The 19,531-nt window shown below is 24.0% G+C and overlaps 8 protein-coding genes across 8 annotated transcripts; 6 read left to right on the top strand and 2 right to left on the bottom strand.

The window, feature by feature from the left end:
• Positions 1-556: 556 nt before the first annotated feature.
• Positions 557-1,072, top strand: DICPUDRAFT_72796 (uncharacterized protein; the record flags this gene model as incomplete). Its single annotated transcript, XM_003289907.1, has 1 exon — positions 557-1,072. A coding segment is annotated over exon 1 (193 nt), but the record flags the coding sequence as incomplete, so codon positions are not given.
• Positions 1,073-4,587: 3,515 nt separating this feature from the next.
• DICPUDRAFT_154430 (uncharacterized protein) lies at positions 4,588-5,329 on the top strand (the record flags this gene model as incomplete). Its single annotated transcript, XM_003289906.1, has 3 exons — positions 4,588-4,776; positions 4,844-5,047; positions 5,189-5,329. 3 exons carry the CDS (start codon positions 4,588-4,590, stop codon positions 5,327-5,329), a joined length of 534 nt encoding a protein of 177 aa, XP_003289954.1.
• Positions 5,330-7,206: 1,877 nt separating this feature from the next.
• Positions 7,207-9,838, top strand: DICPUDRAFT_36589 (uncharacterized protein; the record flags this gene model as incomplete). Its single annotated transcript, XM_003289905.1, has 3 exons — positions 7,207-7,416; positions 8,458-9,506; positions 9,595-9,838. Coding segments are annotated over 3 exons (1,503 nt in total), but the record flags the coding sequence as incomplete, so codon positions are not given.
• An 828-nt stretch (positions 9,839-10,666) lies between these two features.
• On the top strand, positions 10,667-10,831 carry DICPUDRAFT_36595 (uncharacterized protein; the record flags this gene model as incomplete). The annotated part of the gene is made up of 1 exon (XM_003289904.1): positions 10,667-10,831. A coding segment is annotated over one exon (165 nt), but the record flags the coding sequence as incomplete, so codon positions are not given.
• A 1,697-nt stretch (positions 10,832-12,528) lies between these two features.
• DICPUDRAFT_36588 (uncharacterized protein) lies at positions 12,529-13,938 on the bottom strand (the record flags this gene model as incomplete). Its single annotated transcript, XM_003289897.1, has 2 exons — positions 12,529-13,580; positions 13,725-13,938. Coding segments are annotated over 2 exons (1,266 nt in total), but the record flags the coding sequence as incomplete, so codon positions are not given.
• Positions 13,939-14,450: 512 nt separating this feature from the next.
• On the top strand, positions 14,451-16,306 carry DICPUDRAFT_154425 (uncharacterized protein; the record flags this gene model as incomplete). The annotated part of the gene is made up of 4 exons (XM_003289903.1): positions 14,451-14,759; positions 14,833-14,997; positions 15,078-15,961; positions 16,021-16,306. 4 exons carry the CDS (start codon positions 14,451-14,453, stop codon positions 16,304-16,306), a joined length of 1,644 nt encoding a protein of 547 aa, XP_003289951.1.
• A 424-nt stretch (positions 16,307-16,730) lies between these two features.
• Positions 16,731-17,544, top strand: DICPUDRAFT_80710 (uncharacterized protein; the record flags this gene model as incomplete). The annotated part of the gene is made up of 2 exons (XM_003289902.1): positions 16,731-16,875; positions 16,943-17,544. 2 exons carry the CDS (start codon positions 16,731-16,733, stop codon positions 17,542-17,544), a joined length of 747 nt encoding a protein of 248 aa, XP_003289950.1.
• A 1,419-nt stretch (positions 17,545-18,963) lies between these two features.
• DICPUDRAFT_154421 (uncharacterized protein) lies at positions 18,964-19,424 on the bottom strand (the record flags this gene model as incomplete). Its single annotated transcript, XM_003289896.1, has 3 exons — positions 18,964-19,152; positions 19,276-19,319; positions 19,415-19,424. 3 exons carry the CDS (start codon positions 19,422-19,424, stop codon positions 18,964-18,966), a joined length of 243 nt encoding a protein of 80 aa, XP_003289944.1.
• Between the last annotated feature and the right edge of the window lie 107 nt (positions 19,425-19,531).

Genomic DNA, 19,531 nt, shown 5'->3' with positions numbered 1-19,531 from the left:
AAAAAAAAAAAAAATAAAAAAAAACAAGTAAAATAAAAATAAAAAAAAAAAATCAGTTATCAAATAATGAAGCTCAATATAAAAATAACAATTTTTATTTTCTAATAAAAATATTGATAATTATAACTTTACATATTAAAAAAAGTGTTTTTAGTGTGAAAAAAAGTGGGAGTGGGTGAAAAAAATTATTTTTAGATGTAATTTTGAAAATTTTTTTTAACTTAACTGTGCTTCCAATATCATCATATATTGGGGAATGGGTGTTTATATTAAACTGTTCCATTTATTTTAAAAAAATATTTTTAATATAATTTTTTTTTTTATTTATAAAAAAAAAAAATTTTTTATTAAAATTTTTTTTTTTTTATCACTTATTATTTTATTATATATTAAAGATGAAATTAATTATTTATATATATATATTCCTGTCTTTGTGTAAAAACTTATCCTCACAATGCTATTATCAAGAAAAAATAGTATGCAGTGAAAATGTAACTTAACTATCTTTAAAGATTTCAAATATATTCAAGGGCATTTGATAATTCCACAAATAAACTATCAGGATATCGCATTACTCTTCCATATAATATAAAATAATTGATGAAAAATATAGTACCAATGTTGGTACTTTTTCTTATGAAAGCCCATCTATAAAATATGTAAACCAAACTACTTTCCCCTCAAATGGTGAAGCTCAATTTACTATCATTGGTAAATATTTAGATGAAAAATCAATTACAATGGTTTCAGTTATGATTCCTGATAAAACTTTTAAAATTATAGAACATAATTGCTCTATAATTAGTAAAGAAGAAAATAAAATGGTCGTTAATGTTCCACTCAATGCTTACCCTGGATATATCGTTATTTTATCTAAAAATGATAATGAAATTGTAAAACCAAATGTTGGCCATCTTTCATTTTTACCAATAGAAAAAAACATCTCAACATCAAATACAACTGGTCAAATAGTTACAATTACTGGTGTTTCATTTCATACTAAAAAAATTGAAGGATCATCAACTGTAAATTTACCTATAAGCATATATGTTGGTAGGGGTGAAAATATTGCAAAGTGTTAAAACCCAAATAGTAATGATGGTATTCATCTATAATGTTTATTGGAACCAGGAGTTGGAAAGGACTTGCCATTATCAGTTAGCATTGATAAGTATACTATAGTAGAGAAAAACCCTTTCAGTTACAATAGTCCGTTAGTTTCTGGTATTGAATATAATATAAGTGAATTGGTAACACTATTTGGTTATAATTTTGGAAGAGATCAAAATAAAATATCAATAGTAACTGGTGAAACACAAATTAAAATTTCAAATGTTAACGATTCGTGTTTGCAATTTATGACACCCAAATTACTTCATGGACTTCACTATTTGGATATAACTGTTGGAATACCAGATCATCAAAATATACAGAAACAAAATGAATTTGTAATTTTAAAAATAAACTCAATCCCTGTAAGTGGAGGTGAAGTTCATTTAGATCTAAATGAACTCCTCCTCCACTTACAGGGGATTGAGTTTATTTTTAAAATTACAAATTCATTTTGTTTCATTTAGATCTCAAAGAGGAACTCCATCAGGTATTCCATGTAACAACATAACCATAAATGAAGATAATACAATATTAAAATGTAATGTTAAAGGTAATTCAGGTCAAGAAATTAAACTAGATGGTATTGGTGAAAGAAAAACCACATCAGGACAATCATAATATTTTCATGAGCATTAAAGGTAGAAATGCAATAAATCCTGACAATATTACATTTTCATTTTACCCACCAACTGTTTATGGATCTCCCAGTAAAAGTGATAATCGTTTAATAAAAATTTTTGGTGATAATTTCATTAGAATTGGTCTAAAAGTTTTCATTGATAAGGAACAATGTATATGGCCTAGCGTACTTAAGGGTTATGAAGTAATAACATGTTTACTAAATTCTGTTGATAAAAATCAAAAATATTTATGTTTCAGTTGCTTTAAAAAACAACTTAACATATTACTGTAATTATAATATTATATAAAAAAGAATATATTTATTGAACAACTTATTAATTTTTTATTTCTATATAATTAAAGAGGAACCCCATTTCCCAAGGAATCTAACATATTATCAATTCCTGCAACGGTTATTATAGATGCTGGTGTAATTACTATTGTTTCTTTTGTCGTCAACAAGATTAAACAAATACTTTTTTGTTTAAGATTTTTTGAATTTTTTTAGTCTAATACTTTTAATCGTTGTATTAATCTTGAAAATACTGTAATAATCTTCGAATACTATTATAAATATATTGTATTATAAGATAAAGACATATAAATTATAAAACCATTAATACAACGACATAAGAAGCAGTTGTTAGTACCCCAGCACCTATAATAACCATTGTACAATGGTAGTTGAGATTTGGATTCCCATAATACAACCATAGGTTGGTAAAATAAAAAAATAAAAATATAATTTTATTTGTATGCAAATCTTCTAGTAATAACCAATAAGTTATTGAAAAGAATTACAAAATCATAGGTTTGTATTTAATAATTTATTTCTAATTAGAAATACAATTCACAAATAATTAAAACTTATTAATCAATTTTTTTTTTTTTAAAACAGCATCCCTGTTGTGTTTTTAAGTAATTTTTTAAAATCAAATGTTTGTATTTAATGAATTAGTTAATTCACTATTGCATATTATTAATATTAAAAACTTTTTTTATTCAAACATTGTTACTTTTTTATAGTAGTTTTAAATCAACAACATTGGTTCTGGTATGTTTTATATTCTTTTTGTTTTAATCGTTAGCCACAAATTTTTATCATAATCATTCAAAGTGAATGGTTATAGCAAAGGTTAAAACCAATTTTAATTCATTTTGATTGAAAAATTAAATGCCACCGTTCCACACCTGTTTATAAAAAATTAATATTCTTTTTTAAAAATTAAAATAAATAAAATTTTATAAAAATTATTTTTAAAATTAAATTTTAAATATTATTATTATTATTTTATTCATTGATGATTATCTGAAATTTCTTTTTTTAAAATTCATTAATATTTTTTATCCCATATTAAATTTACCTTTGGGATTTAAAATCAATAAAAAATAGTACAAAGTAGTATTCAAGCAAACAAACTATTAGGTAATTATATATTTATAAATTATATAATATAAAAAATATTAATGGTTTTAATCATTTTACATACAGCCCAGATTAAATTTTACTACATCCATTCAAAATACAGCCTAATCAAGTCTTGACTATTCTTTTTAAATTCTTTCATTCTTTTCATTCCATTTTTTTTTGTAAATAGAAATAATTAGCACTTTATATAAAAATAAATAACAACCAAAAAACAAATAGTAATAAAAAAAAAATAAAAATATAAAAAAATAAAAAATAAAAAATAAATAATAAATAATAAATTCTCTTTAGAAAATAAAATTATAATGTGATTGGGTCTATTTATAGATCTATTTTAAATACTGTGGAACAAAATGTTTTTTTATATAAAAAAATAATAGTAAAAAATAATTCTACATTTTCTTTTGATTTTGGATTTGTTATATTTTCTTTTTTTTATTAAATTTTTTTTCTTTTAGATTATTTTTTACTTTTTAGTATTTATCTGTTAAAAATGCCATATTGAAAAGCTGTATATGCTCTATGGCACCTTATGGGTGCCACATATTGTGTATTTAAAGTTTTAAAAAAATTTATTAAAAAAAAAAAAAAAAAAAAAAAAAAAATTTTTATTGGGAAATTTTAATATCAATTGAGCTTTTTATTTTTTATTATAATTATAAAATGGGTTACTGTATACGAAGTGGTGGTAATTATATTAATCTACTATTTTCAGTTTGTTAAAATTTAAAGTGAAATAAAAAAAAATTATTTTTTAAAATTTGAAAAAAATTAAAAAGCTTTTTTTTATTATTTTAATATCTCTATTTCTTTTCCTTTTGCTTTTTCTTTTTTTCACTTCTTTTTTTTTCTTTGATTAAATATATTTTATTTTATTTTTTTATAAATTATTAAAAATATTAAACTTAGTTCTATGAATAAAATTAAAGATAAATGTTAAATTATTATTTTTTTTTTTTTTTTTTTTTTTTTACAATCAAAAGTATGGTAGGTATTTCAAATATCAGAGAGAGAATCAAATAATATAAAGTATAATATTCAATTTAAATAAGAATAGGTAAACTTTATGTGTACCTATAAAAATTATAAAATAAACAGTACTGTATTGTTTTTTAATTTTTTTTAATTTTTTTTATATTTTTTTTATAATAATTTTGTTATATTTTCTATTTTTTTTTTTCTTATTTATCATATTATTTTTCTTTGTTATATAATATTTTTTTTTTTTTTGTACCTTTAATTTTTTTACATTACCATAATCATATTTTATTAGTTTTAATCAAGTAAATATTTTTTTATTATTTATTTTTTTTATTTTTTTGTTAATAATTTTGTATTTTTTGTTTGTAAATAAATTTTTTAAATTTTATTTGTATATATATTTATTTAATCACTGCTTCTTTTTTAATAGCAATCATAATAAAATGTTTAGTTTAGATAATTTAGTTATTGTTTTTTTTATTTTTGTTTATTCTGTATTTAATTCCCTCATCTACACAATCATCCTCAACCGTTATTACTATCCACAACAACAAACCAATAATAATGGAATGTTTACTAAAGAGGATGTAGATCGTCTCTTGGAAAACTATAATAAAGAAATTAATTTAAAGGTAAGTTTCATTTAACATAAAACTATATTTTATAATTTATTAATATTTATTTTTTAAAAATATATAGATTTCCAAAGAAAAAGCTATACTATTAAAAGAAAATGAGGAAATTCAAAATAAATTGAAAAAAAAACAAATCAAATCTTCAAAACTAAAAGATTTGCTATTAGATTATGAAAATAAAATGGAAGAGGTACTAAAGCAACCTTTACCAGTACCAGATTCATTAAAATTAAGAAAAGCTTTGGAAGAAAATGCACAATTTAAAAAGGTAAATATTTGATTAGAAATAATTATTAATATTAATAATTAATGATTAAAACTCGTTAATTATAAATATTTTTTATTCACATCATCATAATTTCATTTTGCTGATTTCTAATATTAATTTTATTTTATTTTTTTAATTTAGAAAACTTTGGAACTTGAGGAAGCAAACTCACAACTTTATAATCAAATCCAAGTTCAAGTTAAAAAATGTAGTGACCTTAGAGTACATGCCGAGGCAAAACTAGCTAATGCATCGGAGCAATTAGAAGAAATAAAAAATTAATTAAAAGACTCAAAATCCAAATTAGCTTTGAAAAAAAAAAAAACTATGATATGGCCAAATCAAGTAATGTACATTTTTCAAAAGCCCCAATTAGCAACAGTAATCAACCATCTAAGGATTCAATATATTCTAACTACTCCGATGATAACTCAATAAGTAATGGGTCAAAAATTGCAGAACATCCAGAGCAAGAGTTGGTAAATACATCAGAAGAAGATACCAAAAACTCAATATCAAAAAATCACATCACATCACCACCAAAAAACAACTAATAGAAGTTGAAACATTTATTGGATCATGCAGGTAAAAAACCACCACTTAGACTCACTGGCAAAGCATATCCAAGCAAAGCTAAATCAATCAATATTTTAAAAACTAAATTATTTATAAATTTAATTAAATAATCATTTAATAAATAAATTTATAATAATTAATAGTTTTAATAATTAAATTAAATAAATAAAATAAATTATTTTATAAAATATATAATTATATAAATAAAAAAAAATATAATATAATAAAATTTAAAAAAAAAATTTTATAAAAAAAATTTATAATATTATGTTTTAGAAATAAATTATATTTGATCTTTTATTTTTTTTTTTTTATATATTTTCCTTTACCGCCAATAATAATATTACATTTTAATCATACTAATTGTTATTTTAAAGTTTATTATTTTTCTAAAATTATTTTTGGTATTATTTTATTTATTTTTTTTTATGTAAAATTTTAATTATATTTTAAATAATTTTAATTAAAAGAATTTTTTTTAAGCTTAAAAAAAAAAAAACAATTAAGATTTTTACCGCATTTAATATTCAAAACAAATCCAAAGAAACAACACATTAAAAAAATTTTGTGAATCAAATCACAAAAATAATTTGTGTGCTATAATTTTTTACCGATTATTTTTAAAAAAAAAAAAAAAAAAAAATATCTATCTGAAAGTTAATAGATTTTATACAGATCGGTAAAAAAGATCTTTATATACAATGTGAAATTATATTTTTATTTGTTTAAAATATGGCTACTATAAATTGTGTGAAATTGCACAACACCTGTGTCTTTAGGCTTTAAGAAAAACCGCAAATAATAACTATGTGCAGAATGGTTTTTTTCAAAAAATTATAAAAAATAAAAAAAAAAAACGTAGTTTTTTAATTTTTTTCTAAAAATATTTCCATAATTAATTAATTTATTTTATTTATTTATTTTTTTTATTTTACGCGAAACAAAAAAAAAAAAAAAAAAAAAAACCTTTATTTTTTATATTTTTATTATTTATTAATTATTTATTATTTTTTATTTATTTATTATTTATTATTTATTCAAATTTTTAATGAAAAATCTTCTAAAGATATAAAAAAGATTATTTAAATTAATTATTTAAATTATTTAAATTATTTAAATTAAATTTTTTTAAAAAAAAAAAAAAAAATAAAAATCAAAAAAAAATAAAATGATAAAAAAATTAAAATATATTTTTTTTATAATTTTTACAATCGAAAAAGTCATTTCATCATGCATATACACAGACCCATCAGGCGCACCTTCTGTTGACTTTACAAGTATTTCAGGGTATGTATTATTATTATTATTTTAATTTTGTATTTAGTTATTAATTATTATTATTATTATTATTATTTTATAGTTCCACTATTTATCAAACATCAAATTTTAAAACAAATTTTGTCGCATATTATGGTTTTTGTTCAAAAATAGATAAATGTACACAAGGATCAATTAGTACATATGATAACAATGCTTGTCAACAAGCAGGTACTAATTATTACCAACTTGGTGATACATCAATTGCCCCAGTAGCAACATTCACAGATTATGGTTTAATTTTAAAATATACATCAAAATATGGTGATTTAGTTCCAGGTTGCTCCACCAGAACCTTTAATATCAATATGACATGTGATAGTAATACAGAGTTTTTTTCCGATGAAAATTTAAATAACGAATCACCAATTTGTGTATATAACGCCAACGTTGTCACCAAATATGCATGTAAAACTTGTTCTCATTTAAATGATTGCAATGAACATGGTGTCTGTAATCCAGGTGCTGGTAAATGTGTTTGCAACGATCAGTTTACAGGTGCCACATGCACAGAATCAAGGATAAAAGTCGACAGTGTAGACCCATCCACTATTAAGGGTGGTTTAGTCTCTATCCACGGTTATTTTGGTACTACATCAGAAAATCTTGCTGTAACTATTGGTAGTCAAAATTGTGTAATCAATTCGGTCAGTAAAGTTTTAATTGTTTGTACAATTGGTGAAGGTGAGGGTACATATAGCGTTTCAGTGGATGATAATGGTTATGGTGATACTTTGGCAAATGGTTTTACTTATCAATATCTTACATGCAATCCATCGTGCAATGCTCTTCATGGTGTATGCGATAAATATCAAGGTAAATGCGATTGTGATAACCAATCTTCTGGTGATGATTGTTCCCAATCGAGAATTAAAATCGATAGTGTCGAGCCAGTAACTATTAAAGGTGGTGAAGTTTTTATTTTTGGTTATTTTGGAACAACTACTCCAAATCTTGCTGTAGATATTGGCGATGAGGAGTGTGAAATCACCTTTGTAAATACAACTTTAATTAAATGTACAATTGGTGAAGGTGAGGGTACATATAGTGTTACCGTAACAGATAGAGATTTGGGTAATACTTTGGCAAATGGTTTTACTTATCAATATCTTACATGTGATCCATCGTGTAACGCTCTTCATGGTGTATGCGATAAATATCAAGGTAAATGCGATTGTGATGATCAATCTTCTGGTGATGATTGTTCCCAATCAAGAATTAAAATCGATAAAGTTAGCTCACCACCAGCCGAAGGAGGTATTATAACTATAGAGGGTTATTTTGGTACAACTACAGAAGATTTAAAAGTTTTCATAGGCTCTGAAGAATGCTTAGATTTAATTGTATCCAATATTTCAATTAATTGCACCATAGGTCCAGGTAGAGGAAAGCATAATGTCACTGTAACCGATAGAGATTTGGGTAATACTTTAGAAAATGGCCTCACTTATCAAAAATCATTATGTGATCCCGAATGTAGTTTAATCCATGGTAAATGTAACGTTTCAACTAAAAAGTGTGAATGTGATACTCAAACCAATGGTGATCAATGCCAAAAATCAAGATTATATATTGGCTCAGTAGAATCCACAACTGTTAATGGTGGTACTGTATATTTATATGGCTATTTTGGTACTATTACCCCTCAATTCAATGTCACCATTGGCAAATTAGATTGTAATAATGTTCACAGTTACAATGACTCAGTTATCAGCTGTCAAGTTGGTGCAGGTACTGGATTCCAAAGCGTAACCATTAACGACAAAGATTTAACAGCATATGGTAAAGATTTATTCAAATACATTAAGCTCAGCTTTGACTGTCCAAACAACTGTTCAAATAATGGTGAATGTGACACCAAAATAGGTTCATGCAATTGCAGCGATGCATATACAGGTTTTGATTGCAGTTCTAAAATCAACAAAGATAAACCATCTATTCCTAAAATTGACTTAAAGACTGGTGCTTCATCAATTTCAAACGAAAAATTAAATTATCAACTTAATATTATTTCATTGGTCGAGGTTTCGGTTGATGGTAGTATTGTCAAAGAACATCCATTAAACAACACCGAAAATATTATAGCATCAATTATCGAGGAAGGTGATGGATTAACTAAAGGTACCATAGCATTGTTTTCACAATATATTTCAAGTGTAAATTGTACAGTAGAATACACAATCGAAGAAATAATTGGAGGAAAAAAGAAAGATTTCGAGTTTGCAGGTATTACATTCTCAGTGGATTCTGGTTCATTAAAAACAGGTATTTCAATAAAAAACTATCAATATGAAAGTGTTTTAAATACACTTCAATTAAGAATTAAATCAAATTACGAAAAGGAATCACTTTCAAATGATTGTAACTCTGAAGAATTAAAAGTAACAGACCAATTAGATAATGATTCAAATTTTAACTATTTACAGGTTTCAAAAGATTCTAAAAATGTAGTCTCAAGATTCATTGGTAGATTAATTTCAGATGGAAGGGTAACACCAACTAGAACATCAGTTGTATCAACAAATAATGAAACTTTAGAATTAATTATAGGTTTAAATTTACCACAGTAAGTTATTGTTTAATAGATTATTACCAATTCACATCGAATCTCTTTTAAAACTATTATTAATTATATTATTTCTATTTTAAAAAAGTTGTGTTGATTCATGTATATTAGATCCAGATTTTGGAATGCTTGTATCAGGAACTTATAAAGATAAATGTGGATCGAAATCAAATTATAAAATAATTACAGTAGCTGTGGTTGTTCCATGTGTTGCTATTGCTGCAATAGTTGTTGTTGTTGCAGTTCTTTATAAAAAACATTACCTTCGTTTTAAGTTATTCAAAAATAGTATTACCAACAAACCCAGAGAAAGAAGAAGTTTCCATTTATAAATTCTAATCAATTATTATAAATTTTGTAAATAAAAGTAATTAAATTAAAAATTAAAATTTATATTTAACTAAAACAAAATAAATGGATATTAAATTAGATTTATTTAATACCATTATTATTTTTTTTTAATGTTTTTTTCTTTTTTATAACAATTAATAATATTTTTGATTTTTTTACTTCTAAATTATAGTTTTTAGATGATAATAAATTAATTTTTGTTATAAAAATATCAGTTTTAAATTTTTCGAAAATAATACAAAAATTTTTACAAAAATGTATTGGGGGTGTCGTCTAAAGGTAAGATACGTTCTTCGCAACAAAGAAAGAGCACGGGACAAGGGATCGATACCCTTCTCCTCCATATTTTAATTTAGTGTATCTTCCCGGAGATAATATTTCTTTATGTTTTCCTAATCACACACGAATTGACGTTACTGCCCAACTTGTATGCAATGTGGCAAAACTTATAAAAGTATTAAACATATACCAAACAAAAATAAACACAATAACAAACTGATGACTAAAATCTGGAAGAAAAGTCAATCGGTCACTCGGCATAACAAGATCAAGTGGGGGTATATCAATTAAAAATAAATCATACAAAATCCCAACAGATGGTTAAATAAATATGGATTACAACAACACCAATTTTCACAAATCACACTTCCAATGGAACTATAAAGCATTTGACTTCGATTTAACTAGATGTTTCGCCTATAGAAATGCTATAACCTTAGTATTCCATCATATTTGGATTTGGTTATGTAAAGAATTATACGACGAGCAAGAAAACACAATTAAAGAACTTGAATATATTACATTAAGTTTTAGATTACAACAACTTAATCACAAAATGGACTAAGTTAGCCACTTTAGACTACATAAAAGGTTTAAAAGAAATCAAGAATAAACAAGCCAAACAACCACAATCAATCACCAACATCAATGAAGAATACTTTTTTCAATATCAATTTATAACCAAATATCAATAGTTTAGAATATTTCCTCTAAAAATTTATATTAAAAACATTAAATAAAATTTATTGATTAATTTAAAGCATTTTCTTTTAACTATTTTCACTTTTAAAAAAAAAAAAACTTTTAAAGTATAAATAAATCAATAAAAAATAAATATATAGAATGTATATTATTAATAACATGTTAGAATCCGAGATATCTAACATAGAAAATAAAAATTATATTATTTTTAAGTTAATTGTGAAATTAAATACAAATTTATTTTTAAAATTTTCTAACTTCTTTTTTATTACAAAAAAGCAGTTTTGTAAATAAGCACAATATTTAAATTTAAAAATACATGTAAATGAATTTATTTTTTCAATAAATAATTCTTTTTTATTTATCAAAATCTATTAATACATAAAAATATAATAAATAATTACATTAATTATTAGAAATATACAATTGATAATAAATTATTTATTATAAAGTATTATCTTATTTCTTCTTTTTCCATCAAAAAATTCAAGAAACATAATATAATATTAAAAACAGGGTATGAAATTTTTAAATATTGATGGCAAAACTTGGTAAAAAATGCATTGTTCAACTTAAAATAATTCTCAAATAGAAAAATTAGAAAGTGGGTGTATTAAATCAGAATTCAAAGTTAAACTTGATTAGAGATCGAAAAATATAGAAAAAGAAATTATATTGAAAAAAATTAAAATAATAAATAAATTTGAATTAAAATCGTGTTAACTTTTTCTCATTTAAGGATATGACTTGTCTTAAACAATTAAATAAAAAACTGGAGGTGGGTGATTATAATGCTGGATCAGATTTTGTATAAATTGTCAACTACAAGATTTTCTATTTCCTTCAATTAGAATGGAGAAAAGGTTTATTAAATTTACAAGTAAATTAAAAGATTTAAATTTTGATGTGTAACCGGACCAGGCAAACACATAAGTCATCCCCTATCAAAAATATCCTCATTGGTGTAGTCGGTAACACTCTAGTCTTTCACACTGGTACCTCGGGTTCGATTCCCGAATGGGGAGCTTTTTTAATGAATAAATCTTCCCGGAGATTTGACTGTTTGGAAATTCGAGGGCACATCAAAAAAGCAGTATCCCAGTCTCTGAAGTTTCCGAATCTAGTTATTTTCTGAGGATTTTACTGATTAATTTAAAGCATTTGCTTTTTTATTTTTTTCCCTTTTTAAAAAAAAAAAAAAAAAAAAAAAAAAAAAAAAAAAAAAAACCAATGAAGAATAGAGAAAATTCGAAAGAAGAATAGAAAGAGCATTGATTTTTTGCCAGAGTGTAGTGCCCAACTTGTATGCAGTGTGGTAAAACTAATAAAAAAAAAAAATAAAAAAAACATTGTAATATATAATCATCAAAATTCACTTTATTATTTATAACCTTAATAGCCAACCCCCAATTCTTCTTAAAATTTTATAAATATACTATCTCTTACAATAATAATATAAATTATATCATTAAAAAGATTTTTTTAAAAAAAAAAAAGGAAAAAATAAAATAAAATTTATATGAAATAATTTATGTTTATTAATATTTATTTAAATTCATTGACAAAAGAGTTTTTTATTTTTTTAATTATTAAGGAAAAAATCAATAATAACCAATAATAGTTATTTTAGATAAGGAAAAAAAAATTGTATTCAATTATTTTTTTTTAATCATTTTATTTTAAATGAGTTTTATGAATATACACTTTTTTTTATAATTTTTAATCTGCTTGATAAAGATTCAGGTATTGGATGTGAATATTGTATATATAGTTTTATTTCGGTAACGGATTGGGGAATAGTATCTGATTCTAATGGCTGGTTAAATTTATAGCCAAGGGTCAGTTTGGTAAGAGATTCGGGTAATTCACCTACTTTTAGAGGATGATTATTTCCTATTGTTAAATCAACTACTGAGTTTGGAATAACTCCATTTTGAAGAGGTGGTTGTGCTGTTGGTAATTTTAAAATTTTAACTGATGACGGAATTGAATTGGCATGAAATTCAAGAGGATGTTCTCCAAAATGAAGCTTTGTGATTGATGATGGTAAATGGTATTGTAACAGTTGATTGTTGTAACTATTTAGTGATAAAAACTGCACAGAATTTGGAAATAAATTATAACTGAGATTATGATTATATGATGATAGTTCTAAATGTATTACGTTTGGTGGTATTACTTGTGGTTCCAATAGATGGTTATATTCCATTAAACATAGTTTGGTTAATGATGATGGAAGTATATTTGGCTTTAAAAGTTGGTTGAAATGGATCATAAAAAGAATTTTTAATTGTTTTAGTGATAATAGAGAGCTTGATATTGGATGGTTAAAGTGATTAAAACTAAGCTCGGTAATTGTTTTTGGAAGCAAACCATGTGGTATTGGATGATTATATTTTGATAACCTTAATATTTTTAAATGGGGTGGAAGAATATTGGGTTCAAATGGATGATTATATTCGTAGAGATTTAATGTGGTACATGTTTTTGGTAAGTCACCAACCTTCAAAGGCAATTCGAATGAGTCTAGTGCTAATTCTACAATTGAGCAAAAGGAACCAGGAATAATATTTTTTGAAAATTGATATAGGTCTAAATACGTTAATGAGTTTGGAAAAGTGCCAATATCGATTTCTTGATCAAGCTTTAAGGACAAACTGGTAATATTTGGTGGTAACATATTTGGTTTGAGTGGTTGATTATAACTATAGAAATCTAATTTTGTAACGCTTGATGGAATAACTGATGCAAAGTCGATTGGTGGAATATATTCATTGTAAATGTACAAAATGGTAACAGTTGGTGGAATATCACCATGTTTAATTGGCATGTTAAAAGAACCTGAAAATACCAACTCCGTTGTTCCATAAGGTATCACTTTTCCACGTGGCTCTAATGGTTCGTTAATATAGATTCCAACTGTGCTTGCATATCTTCTATGTGGATGGTATCTAAGTTGATCCATTGACTCTGTTATATTTATAATATTATTTATTTTATATAACCTGTGGTGTCTTTGAATTTCACTTAGAAGATACACATTCCTCCAAACTGAAAAAAATAATTGATCAAAACTATTATTATTTATCATATTGTTTAATTATTTATCATATTACTTCTATTTATTAATAATAAACTTAAAATGAATAAAAAAAAATAAATTTTAAAAAAAAATCAAAAAAAAATTAAAAAAAAAAAATTTTGGAAAAAAAAATTCAAAATTTTTTTTTCACCAAATCAATTATTTTTTTATAAAATCTTTTATAATAAAATTTTTGTGCAGCTTTTTTTTTAGTTTATAAACCAATTAAGTTCATTATTATTATTAAACAATACTTAGATACCAATCCACGTTTTCTCCATTTTTTCTATTGTATTCAAACCTTTATACTAAAAATATATTCAAATAACACAAAAATGTTGCAACATTGTTCAAAAAAAAAACATTAATTTTTTTGTGATCAGTTGATAAAAAAATATCTTTTTTTTTTTTCTTTTTTTTTTTATTTTAAATTTTTATTTTTGAATATTTTTTATATTTTTATACACCCACTTTTTTTTTATTTAAAACTTGTAATATTTTATAATAATTACTTTATAAAATAAAAAAAAATGATTCCAAATACCAACAGAGTGCCAAATTCAAGAATCGAGTTAAGAATTAGTTGCAGCCATTTAAAGAATCTTGATGTGGTCTCAAAATCCGATCCACAGGTTTCAATTCACGAACAAAAAGGAAATTGTGGTCTAGTTAAATATTTAGGAAGTACAGAGAAAATTAAAAATAATTTAAGTCCAGACTTTAAGAAGCCAATTATGATCGATTATTTCTTTGAAGAAGTTCAAAATCTCAAATTTACCTGTGTCGATATTGATGGAGAAATAGTAAAGGCTGATGAAAATGATAAAATTGGCACATTTGTATGTATTATTCTTTTTTTAATTATTTTAAAATTTTTATATTAATTTTTTTTTTTTTTTTTAAAAAAATTAGGAAACTACATTAAGTAATATATTATCAAGACCTGGTAGAAGAATGGTTGGTGAATTAAAACATAATGGTAAAACTACTGGTAATATCTTAATTACTGCTGAAGAGCTCCAAAATACAAATCATGATATTTATCTTAGAATGGAAGCTTCAAATGTTGATGCTAAAGTAATTATTTGTTCATTTATTTTATTTTATAAATTTATCAATTACTAATATTAAACATTTTATTTTATATATTTCTTTAGGATTGGAATGGTAAAAGTGATCCATATTTCAAAATTTATAAAGCTGTTCAAGGTGGTGGCGCCCCAGTATTGGTTTATCAAAGTGAAGTTATCAATAATACTTTGAATCCAGTTTGGAAACCAATTTATATGCCATTAGAATCATTTAATGGTGGTGATATGTTTAGAGATTTAACAATTGAGGTATACGATTATGATTCAATTGGTTCACACGACTTAATCGGTATTGTTCATTTAAATGCAGATCAAGTACTCAGAGGTCAAAAAGAATTCCCAATTATTAACCCAAAGAAAGTTAGCAAATCAGGTTACCACAATTCAGGTATTTTAAAGTTCTATGATGCTAAATTAGAAAAGAAACACACATTCCTCGACTATTTAGCAGGTGGTTGCGAAATTTCATTAATGGTTGCAATCGATTGTACAGGTAGCAATGGTTTAACTTCTAGTGTACATTCACTTCATTACAATACCCCAGCACAACCAAGTCAATATGCCCGTTCTATTATGTCAGTAGGTTCAGTTTTAGCTCCATACGATTCAGATGGTATGATTGATGTTATGGGTTTCGGTGGTTCATTCGCAGGCAGTTTTGGTGTATCACATTGCTTCCCATTCTCTTTTGATACAAATATACCAGCAGCAGTTGGTGTTCAAGGTGTTTTAGGATTATATACCGAAAATATTAGAAAGATTTCTTTCTCAGGTCCAACCAATTTCAGCGAAGTTATTCAACATGCAATGAAAAAAGCATCAGAAGGTCAAAACCAACAAAACCAAAAATACACTGTACTTTTAATTTTAACCGATGGTGAAATTTCAGATATGGACGAAACCGTTAGAAATTTAGTAATTGCTTCAACTATGCCATTATCAGTCGTAATGTAAATATTTCTTTAATTTTTTTATTATTTAAAATTTTTACTAATCCTTTAATTTATAGTGTTGGCGTAGGTTCAAGTTCATTTGATAATATGAACAGATTAGATGGTGATGATGGTACATTAAAAGATTATAGTGGTAATAAAGCAAGCAGAGATATTGTTCAATTCGTTCCATTTACAGCATTCTCATCAAATATCGATTTATTAGCACAAGAAACCTTAAAAGAAATTCCAGGTCAATTACTTTCATTCTTTAAAACTGTTGGTTTTGTACCAAATCCACCAAGACAATATATAGCCCAACCAATTCTTGCCCCAATTCCACCACCAATTGCTCCACAATAAATATCATGTCAAAAAAATTGTATTTTTAAAATTAAACAATAGATTTATTCAAATCCTAAATAAAAATATTAAAACTATAAAACTTTATTTTATTTTTTTTAAAGTGTGGTTATAAAATAATTAAAATATTTTTAAAAAAAAAGAAATAATATTATGTTTCTACCCTATTATTTTTAGAACACTTTATTATTTTTCATTTGTTATGTGTTTTATTAAGTTTTTATTTTTATAAAAAAAATTATCAGATTAATCGATAAAATTATTTTAACACAAAAAATAAAAGTTAATTATTTTTTTAAGATAATAAATTTTTTTATTTTTTTTATTTTTTTTATTTAAATATAAAATAAAATGATAATGTTTTTTTACAAATTTTTTAGTTTATTTATTATTATTATTATTGTATTAATTATAATTCTAAAGAATGGAGGAATCAAATATTGATCCATTTGGATTTTTATTAAATTATAATAAACTATATTTTAAACAAAAATCAAGACACTCTATGTGGTATCAATTCTTTTGTCCCATAGAGTTACAATTTAATGTTTATGACTCTAATAACAATGGTAAGTAATAATATTTTTTTTTATAATTTTAGTTATATTTTATTAATTTTAGATTTATTATAATTAGTTATTTTAAAAGCAAAAGAAAATGAACAATCTAAATCTAATTTATTTTTTTGTAATACTAAAAGATCATTAAAAATGTCAATCACTACACCATGGAATGATCAAGAAATTTTAAAAATAAAAAGAAACTTTCATTGTTTTAGTAAAGGTTTTTTAGGATGCTGCTGCATCGAATCTTGTTATCAAGATTTTAATATTTTTAATGGTAAAGATACAACCAATGCAGGAAATATTATAGGAAGAATTAGAGAAGATTTTTCATGTTGTGTCCCTAAATTTACTGTTTTTGATGAAGATTCAAATCCACAGTTTAGTATAATAGGAGAGTTTTGTAATATGTGTAAAAGCTATCACTACACTCTTGGTATTTATAAATATAATGAATATAATATACTAAACGATGTAGAAGAAGTTGGTACAATTTATAAAGATTTTTCTGGTTTTAAAGAGTGTGTCTCTGAATTGGATAACTATACCCTAACATTTCCACCAGATTCAAATGGTAAACAAAGAATATTGTTTGTTGCATGTACAATTTTTATTGATTTAATGTTATATAGTTCTGGAAGTAATGATAAATCATCTTTTGCAAATTTACAATAAACTGTATACTGTGTATATATAATATATATTCACTGTTTTCTTTTCAATTTCTCTAATTTTAGTTTTTATTTAAATTAAAGAAAAAAAATATTAAAAATGAAATATAATAATAATAAAATTAAAATTAAAATTAAAATTAAAAAAAAATAAATATAAATAAAATGAAAAAGAAATTTTATATTAAAGTAATTGTTAAATCACTTTTCGATATATTATTTAATAAAAAATTTCTAATAGTTTTTATTTTTTTATTATAATTGTTTTAAATTTATAATTAATTAATTTGGTTTATAAAAATATTGATTGGTTCTAATTGTGCTTGGATCTTTTTTACCAGTTAATGGAGGGCGAATATTTTCCATAATTTTTGATTTAAATCTATAAATTGTTGCTGCGGTTGTTTTGATGGTGAATGAACATTAAAGTTTAGCGGACTTTTAGAAGTGGTGAGTTTTGATATTCCCTAATTTGGTCAATAATTACGAAAGCTTCAGTGTTTTTTACCTTCTCTTCTAAAATTATTTTATTTATATCATAGCTGCTTGGCCAGAGCGAACTAATGATATTCATAAAATAATTAATTAGATTGATTGGCTTCATTAATGTTAACTTGATATAAATATTTGATGACAGGCTTTGCATTACGACCACATATACTAAAAATACAACAGATATTGCACAACTTGGCAAAGTTGGTCCCAAATTATTTGATGAGTTCGGAATATATACCTCTTGTTACCACTTTATCAAAAAAAGAGGTTGATGAAACATGATTCTACATTATCGGATACAATAGACTTTACTACTTTGTCCAGAGATTACGCACAGCTTGATGAAGCAGATTCGGTACTTCTACCTTTGATAAACAAATAATTCACCTCCTGGTGTAAAAGATTCTTAAGCACTACTTGATAAAATGAGTTCTACACGCAACTGATTCTAAGCTACCAATATATCATACACTTCTCGAATCAGGCTCTGTTTTATTACCACTAAATAAAATAGGTTACTGTACTTGATCTACACTAAATATAATAAATATTAATTTGTGTTAGTATTATGTTCATCTACGAATCCCATTTTTATATTGATTTTTTTTTTTTAAAATAATGTGCTTATTTACTTACTTTAAGGCTTTTTAAAGCCATTATTATTTTTTTGAAATATTTAAATAAAATTAAAAAATATAAATTTTTTTTTGGATAAAAAGAAATTTTAAAAAAATCTAAAAAATAAAATTTTTTTAAAATTTAAAAAAAAGATAACTAAAAAATAAATAATTAAGACAAAAAATAAAATAAAAAGATTATTAATATATAGTTTGATATTAAATGAAAATATAAAGATAACCTACCTAAGTTATAATTTCTACTATATAGGAATACACAACCGGGCGACTATCAATAAATCTTGAACTGATTACATATAATTCGCTAATTGCTCAACCATTGAGCTACTAATTAAAATATTGCTTGGACCACCATTTGACCAATTACTTTTACTACTATTTGACCCACCAATTTGAACCACTATTTGATAACCAATTGACCGGTTAATTGAACCCACTTTTGAATTACGATGTGAAATACCACTTGAACCACTATTTGACTGATTAATTGAACCACACTTGATCGATTACTTCAACAACCATTTGAATTACGATGAAAATTACCACTTGAACCACATTTGACAGGTTATTTGAACCAACATTAGAATTGTGATGTTAATTACCACTTGAACCACACTTAATAGATTACTTGAACCACCATTTGGACCTTAAATTGAATTTGCTATAGGATTTTTGATACGTTTGGACAATTGTTTTTCAGATGCTGCTTATAATATTTCCAGATGACTATAAAATTTTAACCAGATGACATTTTCTGTCTATAAATTATTGATTAGGTGTACTAATACCGAAATTTATAAGACCAATGCCAAAACATGCTGTGACAACAGCGAAATCTATTGTATTAAAAAAAATGAA

Source organism: Dictyostelium purpureum (assembly GCF_000190715.1).
Source record: "Dictyostelium purpureum unplaced genomic scaffold DICPUscaffold_199, whole genome shotgun sequence".
NCBI classification, from domain to species: domain Eukaryota; phylum Evosea; class Eumycetozoa; order Dictyosteliales; family Dictyosteliaceae; genus Dictyostelium; species Dictyostelium purpureum.
This window is presented reverse-complemented; position numbering and strand designations above follow the sequence as displayed.